We start from the raw sequence: 27,332 nt of genomic DNA on the forward strand, positions 1-27,332 counted from the left end.
TATATTGAAGTTATAAATCAGATTCTGAAGTATGAAATTGTTTTCATTTCAATCTAAAACCGGAAAAAGAAAATGAATTGAGGGGATTATTCTAATTTCTAGGAAATCAGTAATACCCAACACAAGATATGTATATTCCAACCAATGGGTGTATGTGAGCTCCAACAAGGTATAATTTTTAACAATTATTTGCTTAATTGTGTACTCTTTATAAGTTAAAGAAAATCCCCGATTTCAACAACCCGTATTTTTCTTTGCCCAAGATAGAGAGAAACAAGGGATGAGAACCGTTCATCTGGTTGTTTCATATTGCAAATGGAGTCAAGAATTTCCCAGCCAGCAAACAGTGGCCATTTTTCTTCTGAAGCTGTATCTCATAATATTATACAGACGCATTTATTCTGCTTGGAATCACTCGGCAGTTTCTGTCCTGCTGTTACATGGAATTATCACACGACTAAAAAGAAAAAAATTGAAAGGAAAAGGGCAACTGCGCCAAGGTAAAACTCAGACCTTTTTAATTTAAGAATCTGCATAAACTTAATTTAAGACATAATCTTGGCCCATTTTTAATGATCAAATTATAAGGGCATATTTGATTTCAATAATTAATTAAGGATTTTCAACTAATCACTACAAAATAATAATTGATTTGCTGAACATATTGTTTCAACTTCTTGGCTATCCATGCAATGCAAGGGTGAAATTCAAGAATGGAGACGTCGGCAGGTCGTCTACTCGATTCGTTTTGAGAAAATTATATGCAACGATGTAGCCAAATAAATTTTTTATCTGAAATAAGAAAATTCAAGTGAATACAATAACCTTGGATCTGGGCGTGAGTACAGCACTATCTCGAAGAGAAACAAGGAAACTTTAAGAACATAATGACAACTTATCCGAAGATATACGTCTATTTATACATATTTTCAAGATGAGGAATGAGCTTGAAAATTCGTGGGGTGGGCTTAATTATGGTTTAGTGATTTTAACAATTAGTTAAATGAGTTTTTAAATTCAATAGATAATTCCAAAAAGGCCCATAACCCATCATTCAAAGATTTGAAAAGTTCACACAAAAAGTTCTTCTGAATCCACATGGTATGATTGTTATGGTGATATATAGTCGTTAATATTAGGAAGATGGTCGGATAATTTTAATTCCATGTGATTGGATCTGACTCTGAATCACCTCTTATTAGTGTATTTTTAGCATCAGGAGTTTGGTCTACTAAAATTTGAAAAGCACTATATTACTATATTCAATTTAAAAAACAAAAATTACGTTTTGTGATTACCTTTTTATTGATTAATTTCATTTTATCAGCCGATGAAGTTGTATATATGTTGGATCATATTTGGTCTTATTTGTTCAAAAACATCAAAAATTTCTTATTATGCCCTAATTTTTTCTTGCTTATCTTGCTGGATCGGTCAAATATTTGAATGAATATCCCACATAATCAAATAAGTATAATTCAACTTATTAATCAATTTATCATATGACCAGATCAATCAAGTGTATATAGCATAAAACATTAATCTGAAATATGAAACAAGACAACTCGAAAAAAGAACAAGAAATAAGAAGGAATATATGCAAACTGATTAAGACTAGGTAAGAGGTTGTCATTTGATTATGTTATCAAGAAAAGAATAATCCAAGAAAAAGCAAAGTGCCAAGCCCATTTCAGCTAAGTTGGCCTAATATTTAAATAATAGGAATTTCACAAGGAAAATATTACGCCATTGATAAGTTGTGCTCCTCATTATATTAAAATAAGGTTACAAGCCAAAAAAAACAGCAAAAGAAACCATCTACAGGAGTCATGCACCTATGCTTTTCCTGACTTTATCTGCTCGATAACTATCTCAACAACTACCGACTAGATTTGCCATTCAAGTTTAACATAAGCAAAGAAAAATGGGTCGAATTGAAATAAAGTTCGAGTAGAATATGAACCCAATAAAGAGCACAGATCGAAAGTACTTCCATCCTCACTGTGCTGTTTCAGGCACCAATATGCGTTGCAACAATACAAATACTCCCTTCTAAGCACCATGACATTGGTAAGAATTATGACTCAGATTATAGGGTCAAATAATAATACTGGACACCAACCAACAAAAAATAAAGAGCGAGCGCCACTTTATACAATGAAGGGATGAACTGCATACCATCAACAGCAATACTGCCAATACATATTCTATTCTTCAAGAATTGGCGGGGGAGCAGCGAATAACTATCTCACATACTAGGATTAGGATAGGTTCTGAGTCACCCTCGTTCTCGTTTAACTTTATATAAACATACTGCCAAAGATTCTTTTCAGTGCAGCCCGTTATGCTTCTGGTATCTATCATGTCATTTAAAGGATTTTATTACTCTCCATTTTGCACTCAAACAAACAACCCTTTTAGAAAGGATGACTCTAGCTCTATAATAAGATTCAAGAGCAGAATGTAAGGGTTAAATATTTCTAACTTAGAACTGGTCATGAAAACCGAATAGCGTTAATATCCCTGGAAAGCAGAATGCAAAATAAACATAAAACAATTCTATTTTTGTTTTGTTTGGCAAGATAAACTTATAACAGTTACTGAAAGTAAAAGGAAAGAAAAAATGTACAAAAATCCCCATTTTCAGACTGCCAAAGTAACTCCTGTCATGGATAAGTACTTCTTAATCATGGAAGCATGTTTTTGACCAGCAAGATGATATCTGAAGACCGTCTCGCTATTGCACACCACATTACAAATGATGCACGTGCGCACAGCTTCAGCTGCTGCCCCTCCATCCAAAACTTTTCTTTTCTTTGTCTCCAAATCCTCCGTTTTCTCAGCTGCTTTCTTCTGGGAATTTTCTCCCTTGGCAGCTTTTGATTTGTTTGGGTTCTCTTCTGGTCCAATTACTGGTTTTTCTGATGGGGCGACTGTAGGAGCAAGCAAAGATGATGAAGCAGCATGCTTGACATGGACGGGTGCAGTTGCTGCCCTTAACTTTTCAAGATTTTTCTGGTGTTTTTTCCCCAATTTATGTTGATCAAGAACACCCTTACTGTTACAATCAATCTTGCAAACTTCACACCATGCAAATTGCACAATCTTAGTCTTCTTGGGGTATTTTATCCAAGCATTGCTTTTTTTAGATTGAGTGACTGGATTAGTTGCAGTTATGCCCTAAAAACAAAAAAGGCACTAATTTAGTAGAGTAGAACAAAAAAAGAATGATATCTTACTTCAACCTCGGAACACAAATTTTACTCAATGAAAAACCGCATGAACATTAGATACATAAACATATATCAACAGAAAAACAAACTGTGCTCTTACCTCTGAACCCCTACACTTACGTTAGGCGATACCTTTACATCTATCTATTAGCAAAATTACCAAACAATCCACGATTAAAAAAAATACCATGTTACACCACTCTTAGGTCGTTAATGAGTCCCATTTTTAACGCCATATTAGAAGCTCCAAACCATTATAAAAGAAAACAACTTTCCAATACATGAAATGCCTTGTAAGATTACAAATTTAAAATTTACTACATTGCACATGTTTTGCACTTATCTAAATACTTTTACCCTATGATCAAATGTATGCACATCTTTGGAGCATTTTATCATTGCTTTCTAAATTAGAACCTGAATATGTAAACTAAGCCATGGCTTCTTGATGTGATCCTCCCTCACCACGATCTACAGACAAGTAAAAATCTAGTACACTACAGTCTACACATGTTTTGCACTTATCTAAATACTTTTACCCTATCAACAAATGTATTCACATCTTTGGAGCATTGTATCATTGCTTTCTAAATTAAAGATTAGAACATGTATATGTAAACAATGCCATGGCTTCTTGATGTGATCCTCCCTCACCATGATCCACAAACAAAAATACTAAATGATCAATCGAGGGTTTTGGTGTTCATCATTTGGATAAAATAGATGCAATTCAAGATAAATTTATTTGTGAAGGAAAGCCGACATTGTAAAGATCATGATCAGTAGTTTAAGCGTGAATCTGCATAATCAAAGTCTAATATCACAAATTTCAATTACTTATTTCACATTCCACCATTTATTAGTTTTTATCGGACTTAGTTATTTTATTCAGGTCGTTTTTATGAGCTAGCTTAACCCATTATTCCTGTTTTAAGTTGCCTATGCATATATAAAATGCTGATTGCAAAAGTTCTGAAAGAAGAGATTTTTTAACAATAAAATCAGGGGTTTTTTTTATCAACCTCGAGAGCAATTCTTCAAGATTTGCAAACAAACCGAGCTTTTGAAGATTCATTCAACCAAGCAACTGGAATATTTCACCGGTATATCAGAGACATCAGGGACCAATGCTTCGGCAATTCATAATTACGGCAATCCCTCAATTGTCAATGTGCATCTTAAGTTGAATTCAAGAAAACTAAAAGTACCTCAGGCTCTAAATTTTCATGTTAGCTCAACATATCAACGCTCATCAAAGAACATCTAACTAAATTTAAAGCCGACATATATGAAATACACTAGTACTCAGAGACAAACACCCAGACACCTACCTATAAATGATTACTTCATGCGAGAATGCGAATCAACAACATTCTAAATTGGCTTCAGCATTCTTGAGCTTTTAAAACCTAAGCATGCACCAAGATTCAGCAGAGACCAAACATATTACTCGATCCAGTATATCAAGAAGTTCCAACGTTATTTTTTCCAAGAAAACATAACTGATACATCAAGCAACGCAAAAATCCACGTACAGAAGCATGAGGAACCGCCATTTGCTTTAGAGCAGCAATCCAATTCTGCAAGATAACATTTTGATCTCCATAATAAGAAGTGGCGGCAGCATCAACAGCAACATTGGGATCATGCTGCTCCGGTGCGTACGCGGCAGCCGCAGCCATAGGTGGCTGCCAAACATACGAGGTCGTTTCAGCACCCGATGGCTGCAGCTGGGGATAAAAGCTGGTTTGGTGTTGATTAAAATTAGGGTTTTGAGTGTAATACGCAGCGTAACCGGTGGCGGTATTGTATAAATAGGAAGATGATGGGTCTGAATTAGGGTAAGCTGAGCCCATTTGTAGGATGGGAGGGCGGTGGAGAAGCGGAGGGACGGTGGAGTAGCGGTTGCTATAGAAACCCCGTTGGAGGTTAATGACGGAGTTTGGGGAAATTTTAATTTATATATATTTTCTATTATCTAATCAGATTTATTTATTTATTACTCATTTAACAAAAAATAATTCAATAATCAACTATATATTATTTTGTTTGTTTTTTAAAAAATGATCATAAATATATTTTCTAATTCTATCATACTTTCTTGAATTCTATTTTTCAATTTAATAAAGTGAAAATACTATATGCAAAAAGATTTACTTGATGAATTCAAGAAAATGATTTTATTGAATTTTATGAAAAATCAAAATTCATCAAAATAATAATAAAAATAAAAGAGACGAAATTTCAAGTTATATAAACTATTAGAGTTATAAATATTTATACTATACATATTGATTTATCATATCTTATTCGTGATCTCATCCCACCAGTTAATAAAACTGTAGGTATTTTGTTTTAATTTTTATGCTTGAAAACGTCCATTTTATATTTATTGATGACCTCGATAATTGGAGATAATTTCAAAATTTTCAAAAATCGTAAAGGCATAATTTTGATTCAATTAATTGAAAACACTAGAAAGTCTAGGTATAGAAATTGCTATATTGCAAAATATCCTTTGAAATTTGATGAGCAACAATGTCAGGAAACTATATAGAGACATTGTTTGTTCTTTTGTGGTGTAAAATTGTACTAAATGGCGAAGTCCTACCCTCCACATCTTCAATGACCAGGACCACCACTACCGACTGCTTAAGTCACAAGCGCAGTTTCATTTTGGCATTCCAGAATATTGTTTATAATATATAGATACATATAATATGTTATGAGACTGTCTCGTGGATAAATTTCGTGAGATGATACTACGAATCGATCCAATCTATGAAATGGCTGTGACGTTCATGCTCTATGTAATGGCAGTCACGTTCATCCACAGAACAAACACACTTGATGTTTGCATCACGTATGTGTCTTACCAATGCTGTTGCGGTAGCATATCTAGACACAAATGACAAAAGCAAGAAACGTGCAGATGCCTTTCAACTCTGAGTTTATAAGGTAACAGGATGCAATAACATTATTCATTACAAAAATGAAATTGTGAAGGAGTTGAAATATTTCAAAATATTTACACATTTCTTTTAGACCGACTATGCTGATTCATCCATCGCGTACCTAGATTTAAAAATTAGCATCAGGACTACCTCGTAAAACAAGCATCTTTCATTCACGTTTCGTTGCAAAAGTGACTTCCCAATCAACCGTGTCAGAGTCTTGCTCAGCTGGTGCATTGCATGTTCTGCTGTCTTGCACAATTCACGACTGTTACAATAAACTTTTCCTGCCCAAGTGCAGATGGATACATAATTTGTTCTTCATGAAGGATAGTGAAAAACAAAAGATTTATTAGTAAGAGCACCCATCTGGGATGTTTTGTCAAACGGCATATTCAAAACATGCTATGCACATACCTGATTCTGTATCAAAGTAAAATAACAAAATAAACACTGGAAAAACACTTTTTCGATCACGTAGCCTCAAAAGAAAATGCGAAATAAAGGTTGGCATAAATTGAATGTCGACTTTATTCTTTGGTTTTCCATGATACTAAAATAAAGTACTTGAAATTCATATAACTGTGTTAAAAGTTACTGTTTTGACTATGTTTTCTTGTCCTCTGTTACACCTGATAGTAAACATTTGTATGTCTTATTCACTTTATAGGAAGGTGAAAACGTGTAAACAATTATTTGATCTTACATCAGGAAGGTTATAGAACTGAGAACTCATATGGAGTTATCTGCAGCAACTCAGCAGCAGTCCTACCAACACACCAAGCAAATGACTTTGCAGTATCATCTGCAAGAGTGATTTTTAAACAGAAGGTTCGTTGTACTTCAGCATTGCAAATATGGCAGCAGAATTTGCATTCAAGATCTACACCAGAAGCCAAGTCGACAAGATGACCAGCAAGGGACATGTATAAATCTCGTGTTTATGTGACAATGTTCAATTTGATCTATCCATACTCCACATATCTGAATGTATGCTCTGAATTCTACCTTCACATCAAGATCAGAGTGGCAGAATGCCGGAAAGTTAATGAGATTGGATACAATTACTAAAAATAAAAAGGTAAATCCCCTAGACCAAATCAATATTATGCATAAAAAAAGTAGATAAGACCTAAACAAAGTATCACCGGCATGTTTTAAGTCTTCCAAATTTACCCAAGAAACCTAAACTAGCACCACCAAAACTAAACTTTATTCCACAAACTTGTTTTTCAGCCTTATTCTTCCTGAGAAAAATATTTTCATATGAAACTATCTGGAAAACTGCTGTGATTGAAACAAAATTTTCCTAGAAGAATAAAATAGTAACTTTTTAATGTACGCCGATGTTACTTCGTGCCAAATGCAAATGAAGGTCACAATCCTGTGCACCACTCATGTGGAGAGATAAATCAGAGAGACACGATAATTTGTGGAGACAAAATGAATTAAGAAAAGCCAGCAAGCAGCTTGTATTGATGACTGAGGCTTCAGCGTCATTCTCATGCCATATTAATTCAAGCCTGATAAAAAATTAGTCATGGCACAAATCTTGAATAATGGAAACTTCTGAAATGGAGCAAACCAAAAAGAAAAAACAACAAAATCCAGAAAATGAAAAAAAATCACTTAAACAGCTCCAGTACTTGCTTGACTCAAAATGTAGTCAGTACGCAATTACCTTTTCCGACGCGTCATCCAAGAGCTTAAACCAGATATGTAGACTGTATGACCAACTCCTAATCTCCCCAATGACCTAAGGACAATTATAGAAAAAAAAACAGGTCATTCATTTCTTTTGGCATCTCAAGTGAGTGTACAATCAAACATCTTATGGTAGATGTACACAGTTGAAAGTTTTAAGTACTAATTCCCTTCCTTATATCAACAACACCAGAAATCTCATCATCCGTCTCAAAGTGTATTTCTTTTCATACACAAAGCTACCACTAAATCCTCAACAAAATGTATTCCTACGAGAATGACTGAATCTTAGTGTTTCTCGTTCCTCCTAATTTTTAGAAGCACGAGCATTCTTTTGCTCCTGAAGGAAACTGATCTTGTTTTTCAAACCAAGCGGCATTTGAGTCAATTTAAAAGAAAAAAAAATGTTGTGATTCTGCAAATATCTTTTGCTACAATATGGATGCACTCATATGTAAGGACTTCATATTTCAGATCTTTTAAACACTAAATACCACATAGCATAACGTTAAATACATCCAGTAGTCACTCAATTTTTATTGATCCACTATTATAGATTATAAGGATAACATCACATATCATGCACGTGCGATTCACAAAAAATTTAACATACCAAGATCTAATGAAATTTAGCTTTGCCCATATTGCTCCAGTGGCATCTTCAATCTTCAAAGAAAACCTGGACTCTGAATTTCTACTTATGTCTCTCACAATGCCATAGAGGCTTATGCCAGTCATCTTGTCAGCTAGATCTACAACATATGACTGAAAGACTTTGAACACGTAGAACATGGATAAGAAGTTCAGAAATCCTAATAATTGATAGTTTAGATTACAAGAAATCTTGATCCATTATACACAGAAAAGAACAATGAATTTACGGGATTGCATGTATGGTAATGTTGACAAAGTTATATGCCACAGAGTCATTCAGAATTCAGATTCTGACATATTTTGGAAAATTGGTGAGGAACGACAAAACTTACGAGTTGTTTGAAGGTCTGAAGGAGATAGTAGCGGTTGCCGGAGGAGAAGAACAGCACGCCGGAACTTAAGCACAGTACACCGGAGGTACGAAGAAAGATTGTGGAGAAAACGAGACCGAAAAAGTGGCAAATGGGGAGGTTCATTGTTTTATACTCAACCGTTATCTAATCAGTATGTATCTTGAAAATTGTGCAACGATAGGAAAAGTGGTTCGGAATTCGAAGGGCTTTAAACTGTTCGCCTTCTCGTAATTCGACGTTCAAATTCTATGACATACATTCGCATGACATCAGTCCTACCAACCTAGAGAATATGAAATGACCAAAATTTTCCATGATGGGAAAGAGAGAATGATGGAGACAGCGAGTTAAATTCTAGTCCGACTATTTAGAGAGGAAGTAATGATACCTCAGGAGGCTCGGGTCATGGGTTCTGAATGATCCCGGGTCATGGATTAGGTCGTGAAAAGTCACTTAATATTACTTGAACCTCAAGTATTTTCTTACACATTTGGAGTATTCAAATAACCAAATCAAGCATCTGGAACTCCAAAATAGGCACTTTGTATGTCAAAATAATTAATCTTATTTCATGATGAGTGATGAACTATATTTTTTTAAAATAAAATGACATTAATAAATCATCCTAATGCACTTCTAATGAAAAGACCAACAATGACTGAATTTGTGGTAATTACTCGAAAATATAGTATTTTCTTATACATTTAGAGTATTGAAATAGCGAAATCAAGTATCTGAAACTAGGCATGCTTAACGGGCCGGTTAGACCCGGAACCGACCCGAAATCGGCCCGTTAAGCCCGGAACCGGAACCAATATGAAAGAACCGGACCCGAAATCGTGTACAATCCGTTGATTTATGGGTTGAACCGGTTCAGCATTTTCTGAACCGGTTCAACCGGTTCCAGGTCCGGTTCAAATCGGTTCCTGGTCCGTATCCGGAACCGGCCTGGAACCGGACCCAAAACCCATAATCCGAATTTTTAAAAAAATAAATAAATAATGGCCTTTGGGCCAACGGCCGTTGGCCCAAAGGCTGCATTTGGCTGCTGCACATTATAAGTGCACATTTCAGTAGCCGTTGAACGGCGTGCAATTTTTTTTTTACATTTGTTGGGGGCCAAATTGCAAAAAAAAAAATTTAAACCCTCAAAATCATCTATAAATACAAGTCATTTTTTATATTTCACATATAAATTTTTTCTCAAATTCTCATTTCTGTACAATCAATATATTTCTTTGCTATCATTTCTCCAAATATATTCAAAATTTGTGTTATAATTTTATCTATAATCCGTATTATTTTTTATTGTTATTTATTTATTATTTCGCAATTTACTCATATAAATAATTCGAATTTCAATGGCATCATATTCAAACCGTCGTGGTGGTGGTGGCGAATACGATCCCGACTTTGGTGAACATTTTGGCTACATCCCCGACTTTGATGAAGTCGAACCTGACCACGAGGATGAAGAAGCCATGGAACTCCCCAACAAAGATGTAGGGACGCCATCGCCTACTCGAGCAAGCAACACAATGTCAACGAGCACGACGACAAGCCCGTGCAAAACGAAGCAGAGTTTGGGATCACTTTGATATTGAACAACAAGGTACGAATAACTCTTTTGTCGTTTGTAAAATTTGCAAAACGAGGTATTCTTACAAAACGGGTGGTGGTTCTCGGTGGTACCGGTACTTTGAAAAAATATTTAGTTAAGGTACATGAACTTGACCCTTGATACGCTACAACCATTCGGTAGGGAACCAATACAACAACAAATTAATCCTTTTAGTGGTAAAGCTTTTACAATTACAAAAGAAATTTCTCGGAAAGCCATCGTAAAGTTTGTTACCAAATGTTGTCAACCTTTTATAATAGCTGAATAAGAAGATTTTGTTGAATTTACTAGTACTATTCAACCTGGTTTTCACAATATTTCTAGGCACACACTTAAGAAATATTGTTTTGATATTTACAAAGAATATAAAAAACACTAAAATCGCATCTTTCAAATATTTCTTGTAGAGTTAGTTTGACAACTGATATTTGGACTAATTTAAAATATGAATCATATCTTGTTGTTACATGTCATTAGATTGACGAAACTTGGACAATGCAAAAAAAAATTTTAGCGCTAGATCATTTAAAATCGTCTCACAACGCATACACTATAGCTAGATATGTTTTAAATGTTGTTAAGATTTATGGCATACAAAATAAAATAATGTCGATAATGTTAGATAATGCGAGTGCCAATACTCTTGCAATTAATATCTTAAAGATTCACTAAAACCAATTTTAGAAGGTAATTTGCTTCATGTTAGATGTGCGTGTCATATTATCAACTTATGTGTTAAATGTGCATGCGATGAGCAAATGTCCATTGTAATAGAAAAATTCAAATTATGTGGGAAATTATTACGTGAAAGAAGATATGGACGTGGCTGGAAAACACTAGTCAAATCAACCGGAATTAAATTTAAAAAATTTCCTCTTTCCTATTGAAACTAATTCTTTATATCACTTGCTTCATACTTTATTACGTTTTCAAGATTTAGTTACTCCATATTATAATAATATTACAACACAATCTTTAATGCTAACTGACGATGATTGGAATATTTTGAGTAAATGTGTTTCTTTGTTAGAAATTTTTAAAGAAGCAACCGAAAAATTTTCCTGGCATTAACCACCCTACTTCAACCATGTTTCTACCTTTACTTTTCAATATATTTTATAAATTTATTGAATATCGCGATGATTATGTTATGCGTGATTTTGTTTCAAATATGGAAAACAAATTTTTAAAATATTGGGAAACTATCCCAATTGTGCATGGTTTAGCAACATTACTTGATCTTACTTAAAATCAAGGAGGATTAGACGTGTTTTTTGAATATTATGCTAAATTTCTTGGGAAGAATGTTGACGATCAAAAGAAGTCAATCATGCATTCTCTCCAAGAATTGTTTGATTTGTATGCTAGTGAACAATGTGATGAACCGAGTGCGCAGCCGGAGGAGATGCCGACATATAAGAGCAAAAGTGGAGCACTGAACTTCTTTCAAAGTTTGAAACGACAAAAGTTCAAAGAAAAATCGGTGACAACAACCAATTACAATGAGATCCAAATTTATCTAAGTCAATATATTGAGACTACGGATAATTTCGATGTTCTTGATTGGTGGAAAGTAAATTCTAAACTTTATCAAGTGTTATCTGCAATTGCAAGAGATGTCCTACCCATTCAAAGTTCAAGTGTTGCTTCCGAATCAGCATTTTCAGTATGTGGAAGGATCATTGGTGACCAAAGAACTAATTTAAAGCCAGAAACACTTTCCATGCTAACGTGCCTACAAGATTAGTTTGCAGCAGAAAAAAAGAATATGAGCTCTGGCGCGATCGACGAATTCCAAAGCTCAAGTTACGACGAAGATCCAGAATATTCAAAATATATTTTAATAAATCGTGATGAATTTTAGATGTTCAATTGTAAAAATAAATGTTTAAGTTATTATGTTAAATTTTTTTTATGTAATCACAATTATTTGCAATCAAAATACTAAATAAAAAATTGTCCATTAATATTACTAATTTTAATTATATAGTAAAATATAATAAATTAGAGTTCGGAACCGGTTTGACCCGAACCGGAACCGGTTTATTAGAAGCCGAACCGCTCTTGGTTTGGATTGGTTCCAAGTATTTCAACTTGGAACCGGAACCGGTTTGGAACCGGTTCTTAACCGGTTCGGACCGGTTCCAAATTCATCGAACCCAGAACCAGCCGAAACCGGTCTGAAATCGGTCCGGTGGAACCGATAAGCATGTTTATCTGAAACCCTGTAATATGTATTTTGTATATCAAAATAAGTATTTATGCTTATTTCATGATAATTGAGAAACAATATTTTTTTAAAATTATATTTTAGATGAAAAAATATGTATAATTTTTGTGGATAAAATAATACATTTATTTAAATAATAAAGAGCAAAAATGTAAATTTGATTTGTATATGGAGTTAAAACTACGATATTAGTATAGTCAAATACTAATTCTTAAAAAATTGTGGCTATGCATTGAATTTTAATTCAAACATTGACAAATATATTTTTCACAAATTTATCCAACGATAAAAACAGCTGCGCCCAAAAAATATTTAATATTCAATATAGTATATTTAGCCACTGATATTTACAAAGAAAAGAGTGAACATCAATCTGAATTTAATCTAATCCATTGATAAATTTTTCGAACCAATTTAGACTTGGAAAAAACATGATATCCTGCCAAGTTTTATACTCTTAGTTTTAATTTTCTTAAAAATATCTACTAGAGGTTTTACGAGCAAGTAAATATTAAGATTAAATTTGGACTAAATTGGGATTAAGTTGCCCATGAGTTCACCTGCATCCAATTCTCAGTTAGAATACAGTAGTTCACTTAACAAACATCCTCTCTCAAGTAATGTCAATGGGGGGGCTGACTACTCCCAAAATAAAAGTATCAAACTCACACAGACTTTGAGTGACCAAAGTAATTTCTCCGATCTTGATGATTGGTTAACCATCAGGGTGAATACAAAATTAATGTAAATTGAATGGGAGGGGACAGGTCAACAAGTAATTCTTTGGCGAACTTTTCTCTGATTCTTTGGGAGTCGGAAAAAGTTAACCTCGACAACACCAAATAAGTTTTGCTACAATGACTTTCTCTCAATAGCTTCCTTGAGTTTTCTTCCCAGTGCATATGCTAGAGGAGGTGGAACAGCATTCCCAATCTGCCTGTGCTTGTGAAGAACAGCGCCAGAAAATTTATACTTGTCCGGAAAGCCCTGCATAAACAAGTCCAATCTGGTTTTAGCAAACAATATCCATATTCATCACTATCTAGAAAGCAACATTTCACGTGTTCTACCAGCAAGTGTTTGACTTTTAAAGGAGCATGCAATAATTAACATATGGAAAAATGCATGATACAATTAGATCCATTCGATAGTTTAAGCCCTCAAGTCTTTGGTCTCCACAAGTATAATATAATCAACAAATTAGACACAACGTAATATCGAATAAATACTGAATTATCTTATATAGATGGTCATTTCATGCATAAATTTGGTGTATTCATTAGTATAAATGAGTTGAGTCAACATCCAATGAATTTTTACCTGAGAACGTGAGCATTCACGAACAGTGACAATCCTATCTTGCTCTGGATGAAAGCACATTCCCACTTTACCCATTGGCTGAGGGTCTGTTATGGAAGTTGGAAAGTTTCCATCCCAATCCAACCTTCCAAAAAGACCCTTCCACTGATTGTGCCTCTTGGCAGTATTTGGTAAGCACCAAGGTATCAGATCGACAACTTGGCCAGTAGATAATTTGACCTGTAAGGCAATGAAAAACAAGACTATCAGATAAAATACCAGAACAGACAGTGGAGATTTAAAATCCAATCCAACACCAATTAGTTATAATGATACCTTATCATCTGGAAGATCGCGCCAATCTGCACCAGGACGCCTGGGAATCCTCTGACACCTAATTAGGTTAAGCTCATTCATCTCTTTTGCAATGTGATCATTTAATACCTCCATGTTTCCACGAATTTTCTTCTGGAACCATGACATAGGATCACTTTGATACTGCATTTCAAGGTGTGAGAAAATATAATTAGCTAATTGAGCTCAATTTGTTATATATGATCTATGGAATATCTGGCCAATACTATTACATCATACAGCTTTTTCTGTTCTGGATGATTCCATCGTTAGTACCTCTATGCTTGGGTTAGATGCGCCATTGCCCACTGGCGGGAGATCTCCAATTGTATCTCTGACAGTAAGAGGACGAAGAGGAGCTCCTCTTGCGGTACTCCTAACAGCAGAGTAATACAAATTTCCTGACAGTGAGATTTTCAATTCTGGTGCCGCAAAGACATGCATTGGCTCCGGCCACTCGGGAAGCATCTCTTCAGGAGAGGCCGCCCATATGAAGGCCCTCTTCCTCGACTGAGGTACTCCGAATGCACCAGCTTCAAGGATACCAAATCGCACCTATCCATAAGCAACAAATACACATAAATACTTCAGCAGATATAATAAATCAAGAACCTCATATTCCTAGTAAAAGTAACAACTTGTACCTGATATCCCATCTCAAGAAGGGAAGCTAAAGTTAAGCGGAATGTCTGACCTTGGTTGAAAGTCACAAAATTCCGCACGTTCTCTAAAAGGAAAAACTTTGGTCGATAGTAGTCAGCGAAAGATAAAAAAGCTAAAATCATTTCACATTGAACTTTACTCCAGGCACTGTGATTGAATCTGTTCATTCCAGAAAAACCCTACAGGAGAAATTATGTCCACTTTTAGTGACGTGATTAATTCATTTGTTTGGAAATTCTAACAGCAGATTGTTTAAACAACAATGAAAAGAGTATATTGCTTTACCAACCTGGCAAGGAGGTCCTCCATTTATAAAATCAACTTGCCCAGGCAGTGGAAGATTATCAACATCCTCCTGGTTCAATGATGCAGCCAATTCAGTGGCCTCAGGGGTTGAAATGCAGTCGTCTGCATCACCACATTTCTGCATCACAGCCCTGTATATAAAACAGTTTCAATAAATATCATATCAGTTCTGTTGATGGCATGTCTGAGATAGTTTGGTGCACACACATTTGTATATGCATGTACGTGTGTGATACAGTATTTAATCTTCTTAAAGAAATACCTCAAGATTACATTACAGTTGCTAACAAACACTGAAGCCTCAGGGTGATTCAGTTTAAACGCATCTCCAGCAGCTTCATCATACTCAATAGCCCATTTAGTAAAAGAGACACCTGAAAAATCAGACGCATCAGAACCCAAATGACAGATTTCTACATGCAAGTAACTATAAACTTGAAAACGTTCACAAAAACAAAAGCAAGTGAAAGTAGTGCCTGATTGCTGCAATCCCTCAGACAAGCCACCACAGCCAGCAAATATATCTAATGAAATCAAGCGGTTCCGCTGAGATTCTTCTTTTAGTCTACCAACTTCTGAGTCATCCTCTCCTTCCTTGGATTTTCCTTTCTTTCTGTATGTAGCATCGTCACTTGGCTTCCCAGATGAATATTTTATTTTCATATGAGATGGCAACTGCCGTGAAGTAGATTAGAACATTTAATAAAAAACGTCAATAAGGAGGTGGCATACTCAGTTTAACTTTATTGCATCCAACAATTTTGAATAAATGTAACTGGAAAAGAAGCAAAATATTACTTGCTTGATTGATCCATTGGAGGGATCATACAGACATTCACAGAAGAAAGCATGGTCAAAGGTGCAAGGGACATCTTGAATTTGAAGGTCTTTCCTTTTCCTGATCTCACATTTACCTTCAATCGCATCAACCAGTACAGTATGCATTTCCTCACTGTAGTAGAGCTGAGAAACTCTCCAGAAAAAAGTGATTTAAAAAACCATCATAAGATAACAAATTCAGTATAGATTAACTAACACATTGCTGATATGAATCTTTATTCCAAATATAAATATGAAAAATATAAAAGGATTAAATGATTACGAATGATATTGGAGTAGATATGTTGTTTTCAATGTGGTATGCAAGCTATTACCTCTCGAATATCTGAAGAGTAAGCCTTTGCCACTGATATGTCCTCTGGTCTGAAAAATCTTCTAACTTTGACCTGAACTGAACTAGCATCACGTGGCTGAGACTTCTTAAGATTGCAAATTTCAAGCAGCTGGCAAACAACATGGGCCCTTAATCCAACATTTCTTCCACTTTTGAAACTTTCACCTTCCTTTTCTGCTGAAAAGTAACTAGGACTCACATAGACATAATCAAGAATTGAGTATTTATTTCCTAGTACATAAAACCATTCATAGAATCATGCAGGATAAACGTCTCATTATCAACGTCAGCTTCCTTTGATTTGCATGCTTGGCAAGATCCAGACCCCAGCCCATCGATTTACAGGGAAGAGCAAAGAAGGCACCCCTCTTGGGTGAATACAAACTTTTGCAGTAATATTCAGTGGGCAATCCCATCTTCTTCCTTTCTTCTGCTCGCGCCCTATTCATTTTTTCAGTGTTGGCGTTTGCTTTTCTATGCTGATAACCCCATGGCGTTGATCCGATGTTCACATGTACACTATGTTTGACTTCTTCTAGTTGATAGTTCATACAGTGCTCCGTCAAAAATAGCTCCCTTTCATTTGCAGTGTTTCCAAGCACAGTTTCACAGCCTTGTAGCATCAACCTCCCATGAAACATTTTATCTCCATCAATTTTTTCAAACATGTACTCAATAAAACAGATGGCCAGATCGTTTCCTAGTTCATCAACTTGGACAGTCCCACCAACTTCAATTTCATATCCATGGACTGTTGCCCTTTTATATAAAGCCTCTCCGGTTGGTAATTGGCCCACTGACTTCCCAACCCACTTCACTAACTTGCTACCTGAACAAGACTTGGTTTGCCGTTGTGCTGAACCGTGTATCTGACTTTTGTCTTGAACTGCCAATTTCTCCTCAAGAGCATCTTCCTCTTCATTTTCCTCTTGCTCTTCAATCTCATCTTCCTCTTTTACTTCACTATGGATTCCTTCATTTGATTCCTCGGGTAAGTGATTTGAATAATAACCACCCCAGAGTCTATTGATTAGCCTGGTTGTTGTTGCCTGCATAGGCTTTCTTTTGGAGACAACGGGCTCAATTGCAGATCTGGGATTCAAGTTTTGTCCATTCCTCAACACAACCTTCTTCTTGCTGACTAGCCATTTCCGATGATGTCTCTCTTCCATCTTCTTGACGAGGCCAATAACAAACTGCACACTTCTTTATACCTCTGTCAGGAAATTCTAAAAAGTGCTGCAGAATAATCTGACCATGCACAACCACGTATCTTTCCACCACCTCCTTATTGGATGATATAAAGGCGGGATGATCTTTGGTGAAATCTGAAACTCTCTTGATAACATCATTAAAAGGAAGCCTTGCCAGCCTAATCTCATCCTTTAGCATAGCAAGGATGCTAACTGCAACCCTTACTGTTTTCAAGACCCGCTCGTACCAAGCAGCATATTGTTTTGAGGGCTTTCCAAGCCTATACCTGGAGAGTTAAAGGAAGATAACAGTTACGAGTGAAGAAGCTTCATGAGTTTCAAAATCTTCATGATTTTTAAATTTTCCAAGTTAAAAAAAAAAACAGTATAGCTATGCTTTCTCTAAAATGCATCCACTGCACTAATGGATTTTATTAATTTATTTAAGGTACTGAACATCTTGGACAATTACGTCGCGCACTCTAAACCAAACGCCGATGACAACAAAAGTGTTTGGTGTTTCAGTTCAAGTATTACAATGCATAGTTAACAGATGCATGCTAGTGTTTTTGCACTCACAATGTTACATTCACAAATGTTATGGATGGTTAGATGTGGAGGGGTGGAGAGGAGAGAGATCGTACCAGGACATATCAGTCCGTATAAAAATAGAAACCATCTCAGATCCAAACTCGATCACCCAGTCCTTAATCTCGCTCAAGAAAACTGGCATCCCTTCTATTTCAGAATCCGCCAAACCACTAGAAGAACGAGCACATTCACCATCCAAGTTGTAACCAGATCCATCATCAATAGTCATTACTCCTGAGCCAAATATGGTCACATCAATTTCAGAGCATGGTTTCATTGGTAGGAGTTCTAACGGAACCAATCTAGCATCTGAATTGTACAAAGCCCAGTTGTGGAGCCTGTTTTTGGGCAAGTCATCTATATCATGTACACCACCACCGCTATCAAAAACTATATATTCATCAGTTTCTTCACTGCATGCCTTATAATAGGCAGGTAAAGGATAGTCATGGGCAATTTCATCCTCATTGATCTTAATGTAGTATTGGCTAGATAAGGAGGCAGAACCCTGGCTTTTCTTCTGCTTCATTGAGCACCAGACCTCTTGATCCTGATATAGCCTTGCCATTTTTGAATCTTCAGTTTCTTCCAATGGACAACAAATAGCAGATAAGCTTTTGCTGTTTTCATCTCCGTATTTTGGACCGATCCTAAGACTCCCAGGCAATGAGCCAGGCTGAGCTTGGACGAGATCTACTAACTTGCTGCATTCATCCTTTAAAGCAGACAGGACAGGGAGCTCAATAAATAGGTTATCAGTCCTTTTTGATGACTGATCCAGTCCTATAAGTTGGTTGTAGATGAAGTCTCCTTGTGAAACAATGAAATCCCTTATAGATAGACCACCACGGAAGCATTTCATCCCACTCATTGCACGCACAACCCCAGCAAGCAATTCATCAAGGCTTACATTGGGATCTCCTCCAGAAGATTTGGACAATTTCTTGTAAACCTCAACACAGACAACAGCCTTGGCATAGAAATGGTCATAGAACTTCTTGAAGCTTCCAGACGGTTTAAGACAATCATAATCAGCTATCTCCGTGGAGATCCATATTACTGGCAACCCATCTTCATAACCAGATATGGACCATTCTTCAATGCGCCCAAAGCCATCGCATCTTATTCCTTTTGCTTTGTCTTTGTCAACACCTTCATCAAGCGGCAAGATGAGACCGGTGATAAAAATATCATCAACTTCTAACATTTCAAAAGGTTGGGGTACCCCATCTGAATTATGAAAGATGAAATCCATGAGCCTCCTACATGGTCTGCCATTTTCTTGTCCAACAGTCAGACGAACAGCCAACAACTCATCTTCCACACTAACATCTTTTTTTGTTTCAATTATGGAGTCTTTTTCCGCTATGTTAAGCGATTTCTCCTTGAAATCTGAACATGCGGCAGATCGCTTTGGCATTTTTCGCAAAACAACGGAATCATCATTGGCTTGTGAGGCAGGCCTCTTTCTCTGTTTTTGCTCGGTTGCCACTTTAACTTTATCTAAAGAAAAGATTTCATTAGTGTTCTTCTTATGTGAACAGTATCAAGATCAATCACAAATAAAGTTGGGCACAAATAATAAAAATATACATAAATCATGAAAAATTTCAACAACTTAGATGTGAGTTAACAGAATAGAAAGCTGGCATCAGAATCAATCTAGATTTGAAAGCATAAAATGAGTTTGAATGAAATAAATGCGATAAAGAAAAAAATTGATATTGCTTAATGCTTAAAACTAAGGCTGCATGAGGTACAACAGACAGTTGAGATATCTCTAGAACTGCGAAAATAGAGGTGGTCGGCCTGGGCCATATATTGGAAAATACGAATAACATTTTTGGCAATAAAAAGTTAAAAACCAGTCATCTACTTGTATTCATGCTAAAATAACCAACTTTATGCAAATGTCTAATTCATAAGGTTATGAGCTTACTTGAAGTCGACTTCCTACTGGATTGTGGATTTTTGGGGTGTTGAATTTGTTGGCTATCATCTGACTGATTCTCATGCCTTCCTTTTTGAGTCTGTTTGGCCATTGCTACATAAATACAACACTAAACATATTTATCAAAAGCCCAACGCTGTCACAATCAGGATTCTAGGAATTTGATACTTTCAAATTGTTCGTTTCAAAAGTTCAAATAACAATGCAACAAAAAATATTGGTTCACATTTCAAACTCTAAGCAAACTAATTGAACAACATAAAAAAACCAAAAGTTGCTTTGACTGGTCCTGATGCAAGTGCACAGGAATACCTTATCGCTGTGTGTAAACCAACTATTGTGTTCCCAGGGAAAATAACCACAAATTAAGTGCACTTTAACTACGTCTTTTATCTTTTATACCGGTTCATACAATTTAACCTTGTCATAATTCATCCCATTAAACCTTGTAAAAATGCAAAATTTAGGAATTTATCCACCCACACTTATATCTATCAAACTTTACTGCATAGTTATACTCAATTCAATAACCTCGACTTTGCCAACTATTAATGAATAACGATTAACAAAATGATACGCCGTTAGTTCACTAAAGCAATTCTTACATAGTAAAAAATCTGGTACACAATTGAAACGAAATAACTATGGTAAATCATTAAACTAACCACGGTAATCCCCACGGAGTTGTAAAAGATTTTTATTGATTCTCGTAGACTAATTTTGCAAGATTTTTACAGATTTGTAAACTTTTTAGGACCAAGCAAACCAAAAACGGTGATGAGAAACGCCTCCAATTATCCTTTCACTTGTTTTCTTGGTTCGGACTGAATCTGCACAAGACTTCCCCTATCGTTGTTTTCTAATCAGATTTGATATTTTTGACTAAATAAAGTTACCGTGCTAAAACATTTAATGAATTGATCTATAGAACATAGGTAAAATTTGAAGCTTCTTGTTTTAATATTTTTAGATTTTAGATGATATATGCCGTATGATGGAGTTGTATACATTACATATTTTGGAATACATTATATATTGATGAATTAATTTCTAATGACTAAGAATTTATATTAAATTTCTGAGTTTTTCAATTCTTTATTTAAAATTTGCGCGCCCCGACCGTTAAATTGGAACTAAAACGGTATTCTCCGCGACTAAAACCGTTAAATTCGAGCCACAACCATTCCAGCAAACCATGCTTCCCGTGGATTTCATACATGGGTTTATATTCCATGAATGATAAATCTTTTGTTCTTCTATAGAAGGTTTGACAAATCAGCATCAATTAAAAGATAAAAGAAAGAAAAGAAACAAAGAGAGAGATGAAGGAGATTGATGGCGTTAACGGAGAATGCCCGAGCGTCAAAAAAGAGAGATTTGTTAAAGTAGAGCCCTCATTCAACCATCACACTCCAAAAAAAATTAAGAAAACACAAGCTTCGGGTATCAAGGTAATCCGGAATCATTCAAAGCGTGATAGATCGAGATCTTCAATGGATTGTTTTCAAATCAAATGCTGAAATAATTAAACCCACAAAAGAATTAAACCAAAATCAGCAAACATTAAATGCCCAAAATCTTACCCCAGACCTCCTTCTATAGCTTGTTATGCCGATTCAACCCCTCCGGTCTAATCAAACAACTGAGGCCAAAATGCACCAATTTCTCGCCAAAACAATGGGCACGAAAATCTTCTTACCAAGCTGCAATAGACGATGAAAAAATTTAGAAAAACAAGAAAAAAAAAACGTAGGTTGTCAAAGAGACGACAGGTGGGAGAGAGAGGAACCTGTTCCAAAATCCAACACCTGTTAGAAAAAAAATGAATTTTCGTGGGTTTTTTAGGGCTTTTGCGTCAGGATTTTGAAAAGCAATGAAAAATTTAGGCAATTTGGATGAGCGCCAAAAACCAAACGGCATCTTCCATCAGCGGGATTTCTCCGAATTTATGATTTCTTTGTAAAATATTTTTTACTCGAATAGATATTTATTCCAATGGTTTTCAAAGCATAAATAAATATAAATCAATGAATCACGTGTTTGCAAAAATTCACAAACTACAGTATATATTAAAGAGTCAAATCGTCACTTTTTGGTAATTTTAAAAGCTACATAAATATTATTAAATTCTTTAAATTTTCCCTCGTATTAATCTAATTTATTATCGATGTATATGTCACGTTTATTTCACCTTTTGTTTTTTTGATAAGTCTATGTATTTGTAGAACTATCAAAATGGGTTGAACACGCCAACATATAATGGACCATGAAATAACTTTGGACAGAAAACGGCTCGGAGCAAAAAAGCTTGAGTTTTCTTGGTTTTCGATAGGTCGTGTGGTCACATTTTTTTTATTTTATATTTTTGTTGTGAAAAAAATTTATTATAATTAGGTTACGGACGTGAGACCTTGTCTTAAATCTGGGATGTTGAAGTCATATAAGTTATCGACATGCCCTCAACTTATATGAAAGCATGGATATGAAATGAAAGAGAATACAACAAAATACTCGATGAGATGCAATTGCAATCTATATATATGGTGGGATCGCTTCCTTTAATGATAAATAGATTAATTAAAAATCAAATGTGACTAGATATATAAAAAAAAACAAGAGAGGATATGATATAAATATTTAACAATACAAAAGTCTGATGAGACTCTTTCATCAGTTAATTTTATAAAATAAATCTTCTATCTGATCAGACACATAAAAAATATTATTTTTCACTTTAATATATACTTGGTCGACCAATATCACAAAAAAAATATTCATTGAGAAATTGATTTCCAATTAAAAAACAAGTTCCTTCGTCCATCAATTGATCACATGCTCACACAATTTAAGATGATACTAATGCACGGTGCATGCTTATACAGTTTTTTAAACTAAATTGATTTATATTCAAATAAAAGTAATATCATAATTATAAAAATCAACAAAAGATCATATTGCAATTTGAAATTATAAAATGAAATCGTAAAACTACCAAATGACTATACGGGAAATTGGTCTTCAGTCTCCAGCCGTCGATTTTTTTGTGTTCAGTCCCTGGGTACTTTTTTAGTACCACATTTTCACATGAAGTGTACCACATTTTGTATGACATAGTACCACAATTTTGTGGGTAGAGAGTGAACCCAAATAAATGTTTTGACTGAGGATTTTTCACCAACTTCCCCATGACTATACTGCAATTTGAAATGATAAAAAAAAAAAACTTAGACCAAGACTTTAAATTTGTCTTTATCCTCCAAATTCATAATAATAGTAATATATACATAATCATTGGGTCTCATTGCCTAAACCCCCTCACAAAAAGTCTATAAAACATAAAAACCTCTTAAAAGTATCAATATACTAATATATCATACACTTTTAAAAAGCAAGCACATTTAGTCCTAGTGTTTTAAAAACTCTCAAACACATTCAATCCATTTTTTGTGTTTGGTTTTAAAACACGGGATGTAAATTATATTGATTTTGCATATCGGTATCTACTTTTTTTTAATATTTATCAAAGATGATTAATTTACCCAAAATAAAATTTTCAAATTCAATAAAAACCTTTTTAACCTAGATTCAAGAAAATTCTTCACATGATATATAAATTTCAAACTAGCATAAAAGTAATATACCGACAGAAAATCAAAAGTTCCAAAATTGATTTGGTACATGTGGAATTCATATGATCCACTTAGCCAAAAGAAAAACTTTTAAAAAAGCACAAAAACTCTTATATCAAAAATATTATTTTCCACTTCAAGTATAGATCGTCTTTGATCTATGTACGTGAGATAGGTCGATTTGGTCCATATGTACGGTGAAAATTAATATTTTATTATTCATCTCTTGAATTATTTTTGTAAAAGGCAAACAATTTCATATTTGTTCAATAAAAAAAAGATTTTATACCCAAACAAAGTCCAATACCATCTGTGACCACTACCATGTGTAAACCATTTACTTCAAATTCATAATATCTACGAATATTTCCTCATGAAAAGAAATAGTAAACCAGTCCTCATTAAGACGATGGAATGATGAGTGCAAGTTCCTGTGATGCATCTAATGTTAGTTCAATATTTTAACCAAAATTTAAAAATTAGTGTATCAAAACTAAATTTTAAAAACTTAATAAAACATAAAAAAAAATTGGACAATCTAATGTAATAAAAGTATTTCCTCTAAAAGATGCGGACTATTTCAAAAGCTACGAACAGCATAGATACTTAAAATAATAACCAAACTCCATTTGACAGATTATGAACATGCGGTTCTCCAAATTGTCTGGCTGCTTATCTTTGATTTAAAATAATTTAAGAAACTTATAATTTCTACTGCGATATCATGAAACGCATTGAAATCTTCTTAATCGCTTCACTCTCCTTTAATCCAATCCACAAAATCTTGAAAATTCTTGTGAGAGCTACCCCCTTCTGCAACACAATCCAAAGACTTTTTCTGAAGCTCAAAAGCCCTTCTCTTCATAATTTCATCACTCAGAAGCTGCTCCACCTTATTCTTAATCTCTTCTTGTGTGATAATCCCACTTTCATCTTTATCTAGTTTCAATCCAACCCTCCAGTAATCACAGATGTAGCTCTCATCGATGAACTGATCCGCAAAGTACGGCCAGCACAAGAACCGCACCCCGTTGCTCACGCCCTCCATCGTCGAATTCCATCCACAATGGCTCACGAAGCATGACACAGAAGGATGTGGCAGAACCTTCTGTTGAGGCGCCCAACCCACTATCTTCCCGCGATTCTCGACTCTTTGTTCAAATCCTTCCGGGTAGGATTTACCCGTGCCTTCCCTTACGACCCATAGGAATGGCCTGTTGGTGCCTTCCAGGCCAAGCGCCAGTTCTTGGAACTGTGTTTGATCGAAGACGGTGAAGCTCCCGAATGCAACGTAGATGACGGAACGTGGTGGCTGTTCGTCGAGCCAATCCAGACAGGCGGAGTCTTCGGTCCAGAAATGACCTACCGAGCTGCCGAGACGTTTGCTTGCGAGAAGAGGGCCTATGGTCGACCAATTCGGGACATAGGCGAGTGCCGCGGGTTCGAGCTCATGGGATGTGTTACAGATCACCCTTTCTGCTAAATTTATCAACTTGATGTTATCTTTCATGAACTGGAATATGATCTTTTGTGTGGTGAAATCTCCGATGGTCATCCATGCTAGGTTCCTTGTGTTGATTCCAGGCATGCCTGGTGATAGCTCAATTACCTGTTTCTTGAAGGGTGTTCCTGCACATTATGCAATATTGTAACGAATTGATCTCCATTGTTAATAACAGTAACTTAAATAATAATAATATTTTTTATTTACTCTGTAATTTGAGTTAAAAAATTCTTCAAACGTAAATAAGCTTAGTTAGAATCCTGGAAAACATTTAGGAATTTGAGTCCTAAATTTAGCAAAAATATTTAATTATCTGTACTTCAAATCGAGTTGGAGCCAAAATTCGACAGAATGGACTTACCGTTACTATCAACTATCCCATCATCAACCAGCTTTTGCACATTCATGCTTAACGCAGACATTGCAACAGACGCAGGCACGAACGCGACTCTCTTCACTCCAAATCTCTCGGCCACCTCCATAGACCAACCCAGCCAGTAATCTGAAACAACACATGTGATTTCATCTCTTCCTTTTGCGTTGATCTCCATGATCAAAGCCTCCAAATTTCCAGGCATCACCTTCGCGGAAGTTTCTGTCAACTTTCCAAGATCACTCCTATCCTCCCAAGGTTCCATCCCGTCGGGGATCGAAACCAAATCTATCGTTTCATGTATGTGATTCCCTTTGTTGGACATAGATTTGACTACCCGTTGGTGACAGAATTCAGTGTTCACGAACGTAACTTTGATGCCATCGTTCGCTAAACATTGGGAAAGCTCCATTAAAGGAATAACATGGCCTTGTGCTGGATATGGCAGAACTAGAACATGGGGTTTCCCCATTTTTCGCTCGAAAACCGTTCGTGCTTGATCGATATAGGTGTTCGAATTCGTGTCATCTACATTATATAATAGGTGCATGCCGGCATACACGGGGCGACGAAAATAATGAATGGTTTGGGATCAAGAACTTCAGTTGTTTTTCTCAGGGAATTAAACGAGGATGCCTGGGATGGAATCGATCGAATAATTTCCGTCGTTTATATGTTTGTTGGCATTACATCTTTTGTTTTAAAGGTGTTGCATCTTTGTGATCGATTATTTCACTTGTTTGTCTGTTGTATCGTTGTTGGTTCTTGGAATGATCAAGATTTCAGTTCTCTGTTTAATCTCCTACAGGATCTCGGGGCGTTAAATCTTAATTCCTTGGAGGTTAGATCAATGTGGAGCTATAACTTGTTCTATGATGACAAAATTAGCAATCACAGCGGACTAAAAATGCAAAATAAATTGATTAAGCTTTAATTTATAACTTTCTTTTAAATGAGAATTGGATTTAATTTGTAACTTTCTTCTAAATGCGAATTATATTTATATTTAATTTTTATTAAAAGAAAACTATATGTTAGTGTCGAGATTTAGATCTAACTTAACCCAAAATACTAGTTCAAGGTAGAGATCAATTGTACAAGTTTATCTATACAAATCTAATGACTTAATTCAGTTGATACGAGACATTTAAAAGAAAACGTATATATAAATTTCCCAATTTTATAATTTCAATAGGCTTCTTGATGACAGTGTAGCCAATCTAAAAGGTCAACATATGGAGGATATCCAAATATTATTTGATGTTGCTGAAATTCGGGATGGTAGCTGGAAGGTCGGATCTTCACTTGGGGAGCTCAGATCGGACCTTCAAAATCTGGAAGCACAAACGAGAACGTTAAAAGAGGGTCGGAAGGTTGTTCCGGCGTAGCCCATCCGACGTTAAAGTCAGATAATAGAAAACAGAGGGAATACCGTGTGTGTAGAATGAGTATATAAAAGAATAAACAATGAATGAAACCTGGTATTTATAGGAGAAAAATAAAGTCATTATTTGACAGATCTAGATTCTCAGAATCTCAGACAAGA

The 27,332-nt window shown here is 35.4% G+C and overlaps 4 protein-coding genes across 11 annotated transcripts; all 4 read right to left on the reverse strand.

Annotated features, from left to right (window-relative positions):
- Positions 1 to 2,498: 2,498 nt before the first annotated feature.
- Positions 2,499 to 5,179, reverse strand: LOC142539577 (uncharacterized). The gene is made up of 2 exons (XM_075645134.1): positions 4,769 to 5,179; positions 2,499 to 3,180 (listed from the first exon to the last, which is right to left on the reverse strand). The coding sequence occupies exons 1-2, from the start codon at positions 5,087 to 5,089 to the stop codon at positions 2,644 to 2,646; spliced, it is 858 nt and encodes a 285-aa protein (XP_075501249.1). The 5' UTR covers positions 5,090 to 5,179; the 3' UTR covers positions 2,499 to 2,643.
- Positions 5,180 to 6,037: 858 nt separating this feature from the next.
- LOC142539578 (uncharacterized) lies at positions 6,038 to 9,087 on the reverse strand. Of its 8 annotated transcripts, none has more exons than XM_075645138.1 (4): positions 8,878 to 9,087; positions 8,505 to 8,656; positions 7,869 to 7,943; positions 6,605 to 6,992 (listed from the first exon to the last, which is right to left on the reverse strand). In XM_075645138.1, exons 1-4 carry the CDS (start codon positions 9,019 to 9,021, stop codon positions 6,989 to 6,991), a joined length of 375 nt encoding a protein of 124 aa, XP_075501253.1. In that variant the 5' UTR covers positions 9,022 to 9,087; the 3' UTR covers positions 6,605 to 6,988. The 8 variants fall into 8 exon arrangements, 4 of the variants coding, with proteins under 4 accessions (XP_075501253.1, XP_075501251.1, XP_075501252.1 ...); XM_075645136.1 differs by lacking the exon at positions 6,605 to 6,992 and adding an exon at positions 7,031 to 7,171; XM_075645137.1 differs by lacking the exon at positions 6,605 to 6,992 and adding an exon at positions 7,122 to 7,195.
- A 4,184-nt stretch (positions 9,088 to 13,271) lies between these two features.
- LOC142539579 (DNA (cytosine-5)-methyltransferase 1B-like) lies at positions 13,272 to 22,238 on the reverse strand. The gene is given in 17 exon segments (XM_075645139.1): positions 13,272 to 13,736; positions 14,070 to 14,288; positions 14,385 to 14,546; positions 14,679 to 14,957; positions 15,047 to 15,244; positions 15,355 to 15,502; positions 15,634 to 15,745; positions 15,848 to 16,046; positions 16,170 to 16,334; positions 16,526 to 16,785; positions 16,788 to 16,874; positions 16,877 to 17,744; positions 17,746 to 18,025; positions 18,383 to 19,832; positions 20,269 to 20,373; positions 21,864 to 21,983; positions 22,070 to 22,238. Coding segments are annotated over 15 exon segments (4,665 nt in total). The 5' UTR covers positions 20,372 to 20,373; positions 21,864 to 21,983; positions 22,070 to 22,238; the 3' UTR covers positions 13,272 to 13,601.
- Positions 22,239 to 24,512: 2,274 nt separating this feature from the next.
- On the reverse strand, positions 24,513 to 26,286 carry LOC142539580 (UDP-glycosyltransferase 83A1-like). The gene is made up of 2 exons (XM_075645140.1): positions 25,775 to 26,286; positions 24,513 to 25,538 (listed from the first exon to the last, which is right to left on the reverse strand). Exons 1-2 carry the CDS (start codon positions 26,256 to 26,258, stop codon positions 24,664 to 24,666), a joined length of 1,359 nt encoding a protein of 452 aa, XP_075501255.1. The 5' UTR covers positions 26,259 to 26,286; the 3' UTR covers positions 24,513 to 24,663.
- Positions 26,287 to 27,332: the final 1,046 nt, after the last annotated feature.

Source organism: Primulina tabacum, chromosome 3, assembly GCF_025594145.1.
Source record: "Primulina tabacum isolate GXHZ01 chromosome 3, ASM2559414v2, whole genome shotgun sequence".
NCBI classification, from domain to species: Eukaryota; Viridiplantae; Streptophyta; class Magnoliopsida; order Lamiales; family Gesneriaceae; genus Primulina; species Primulina tabacum.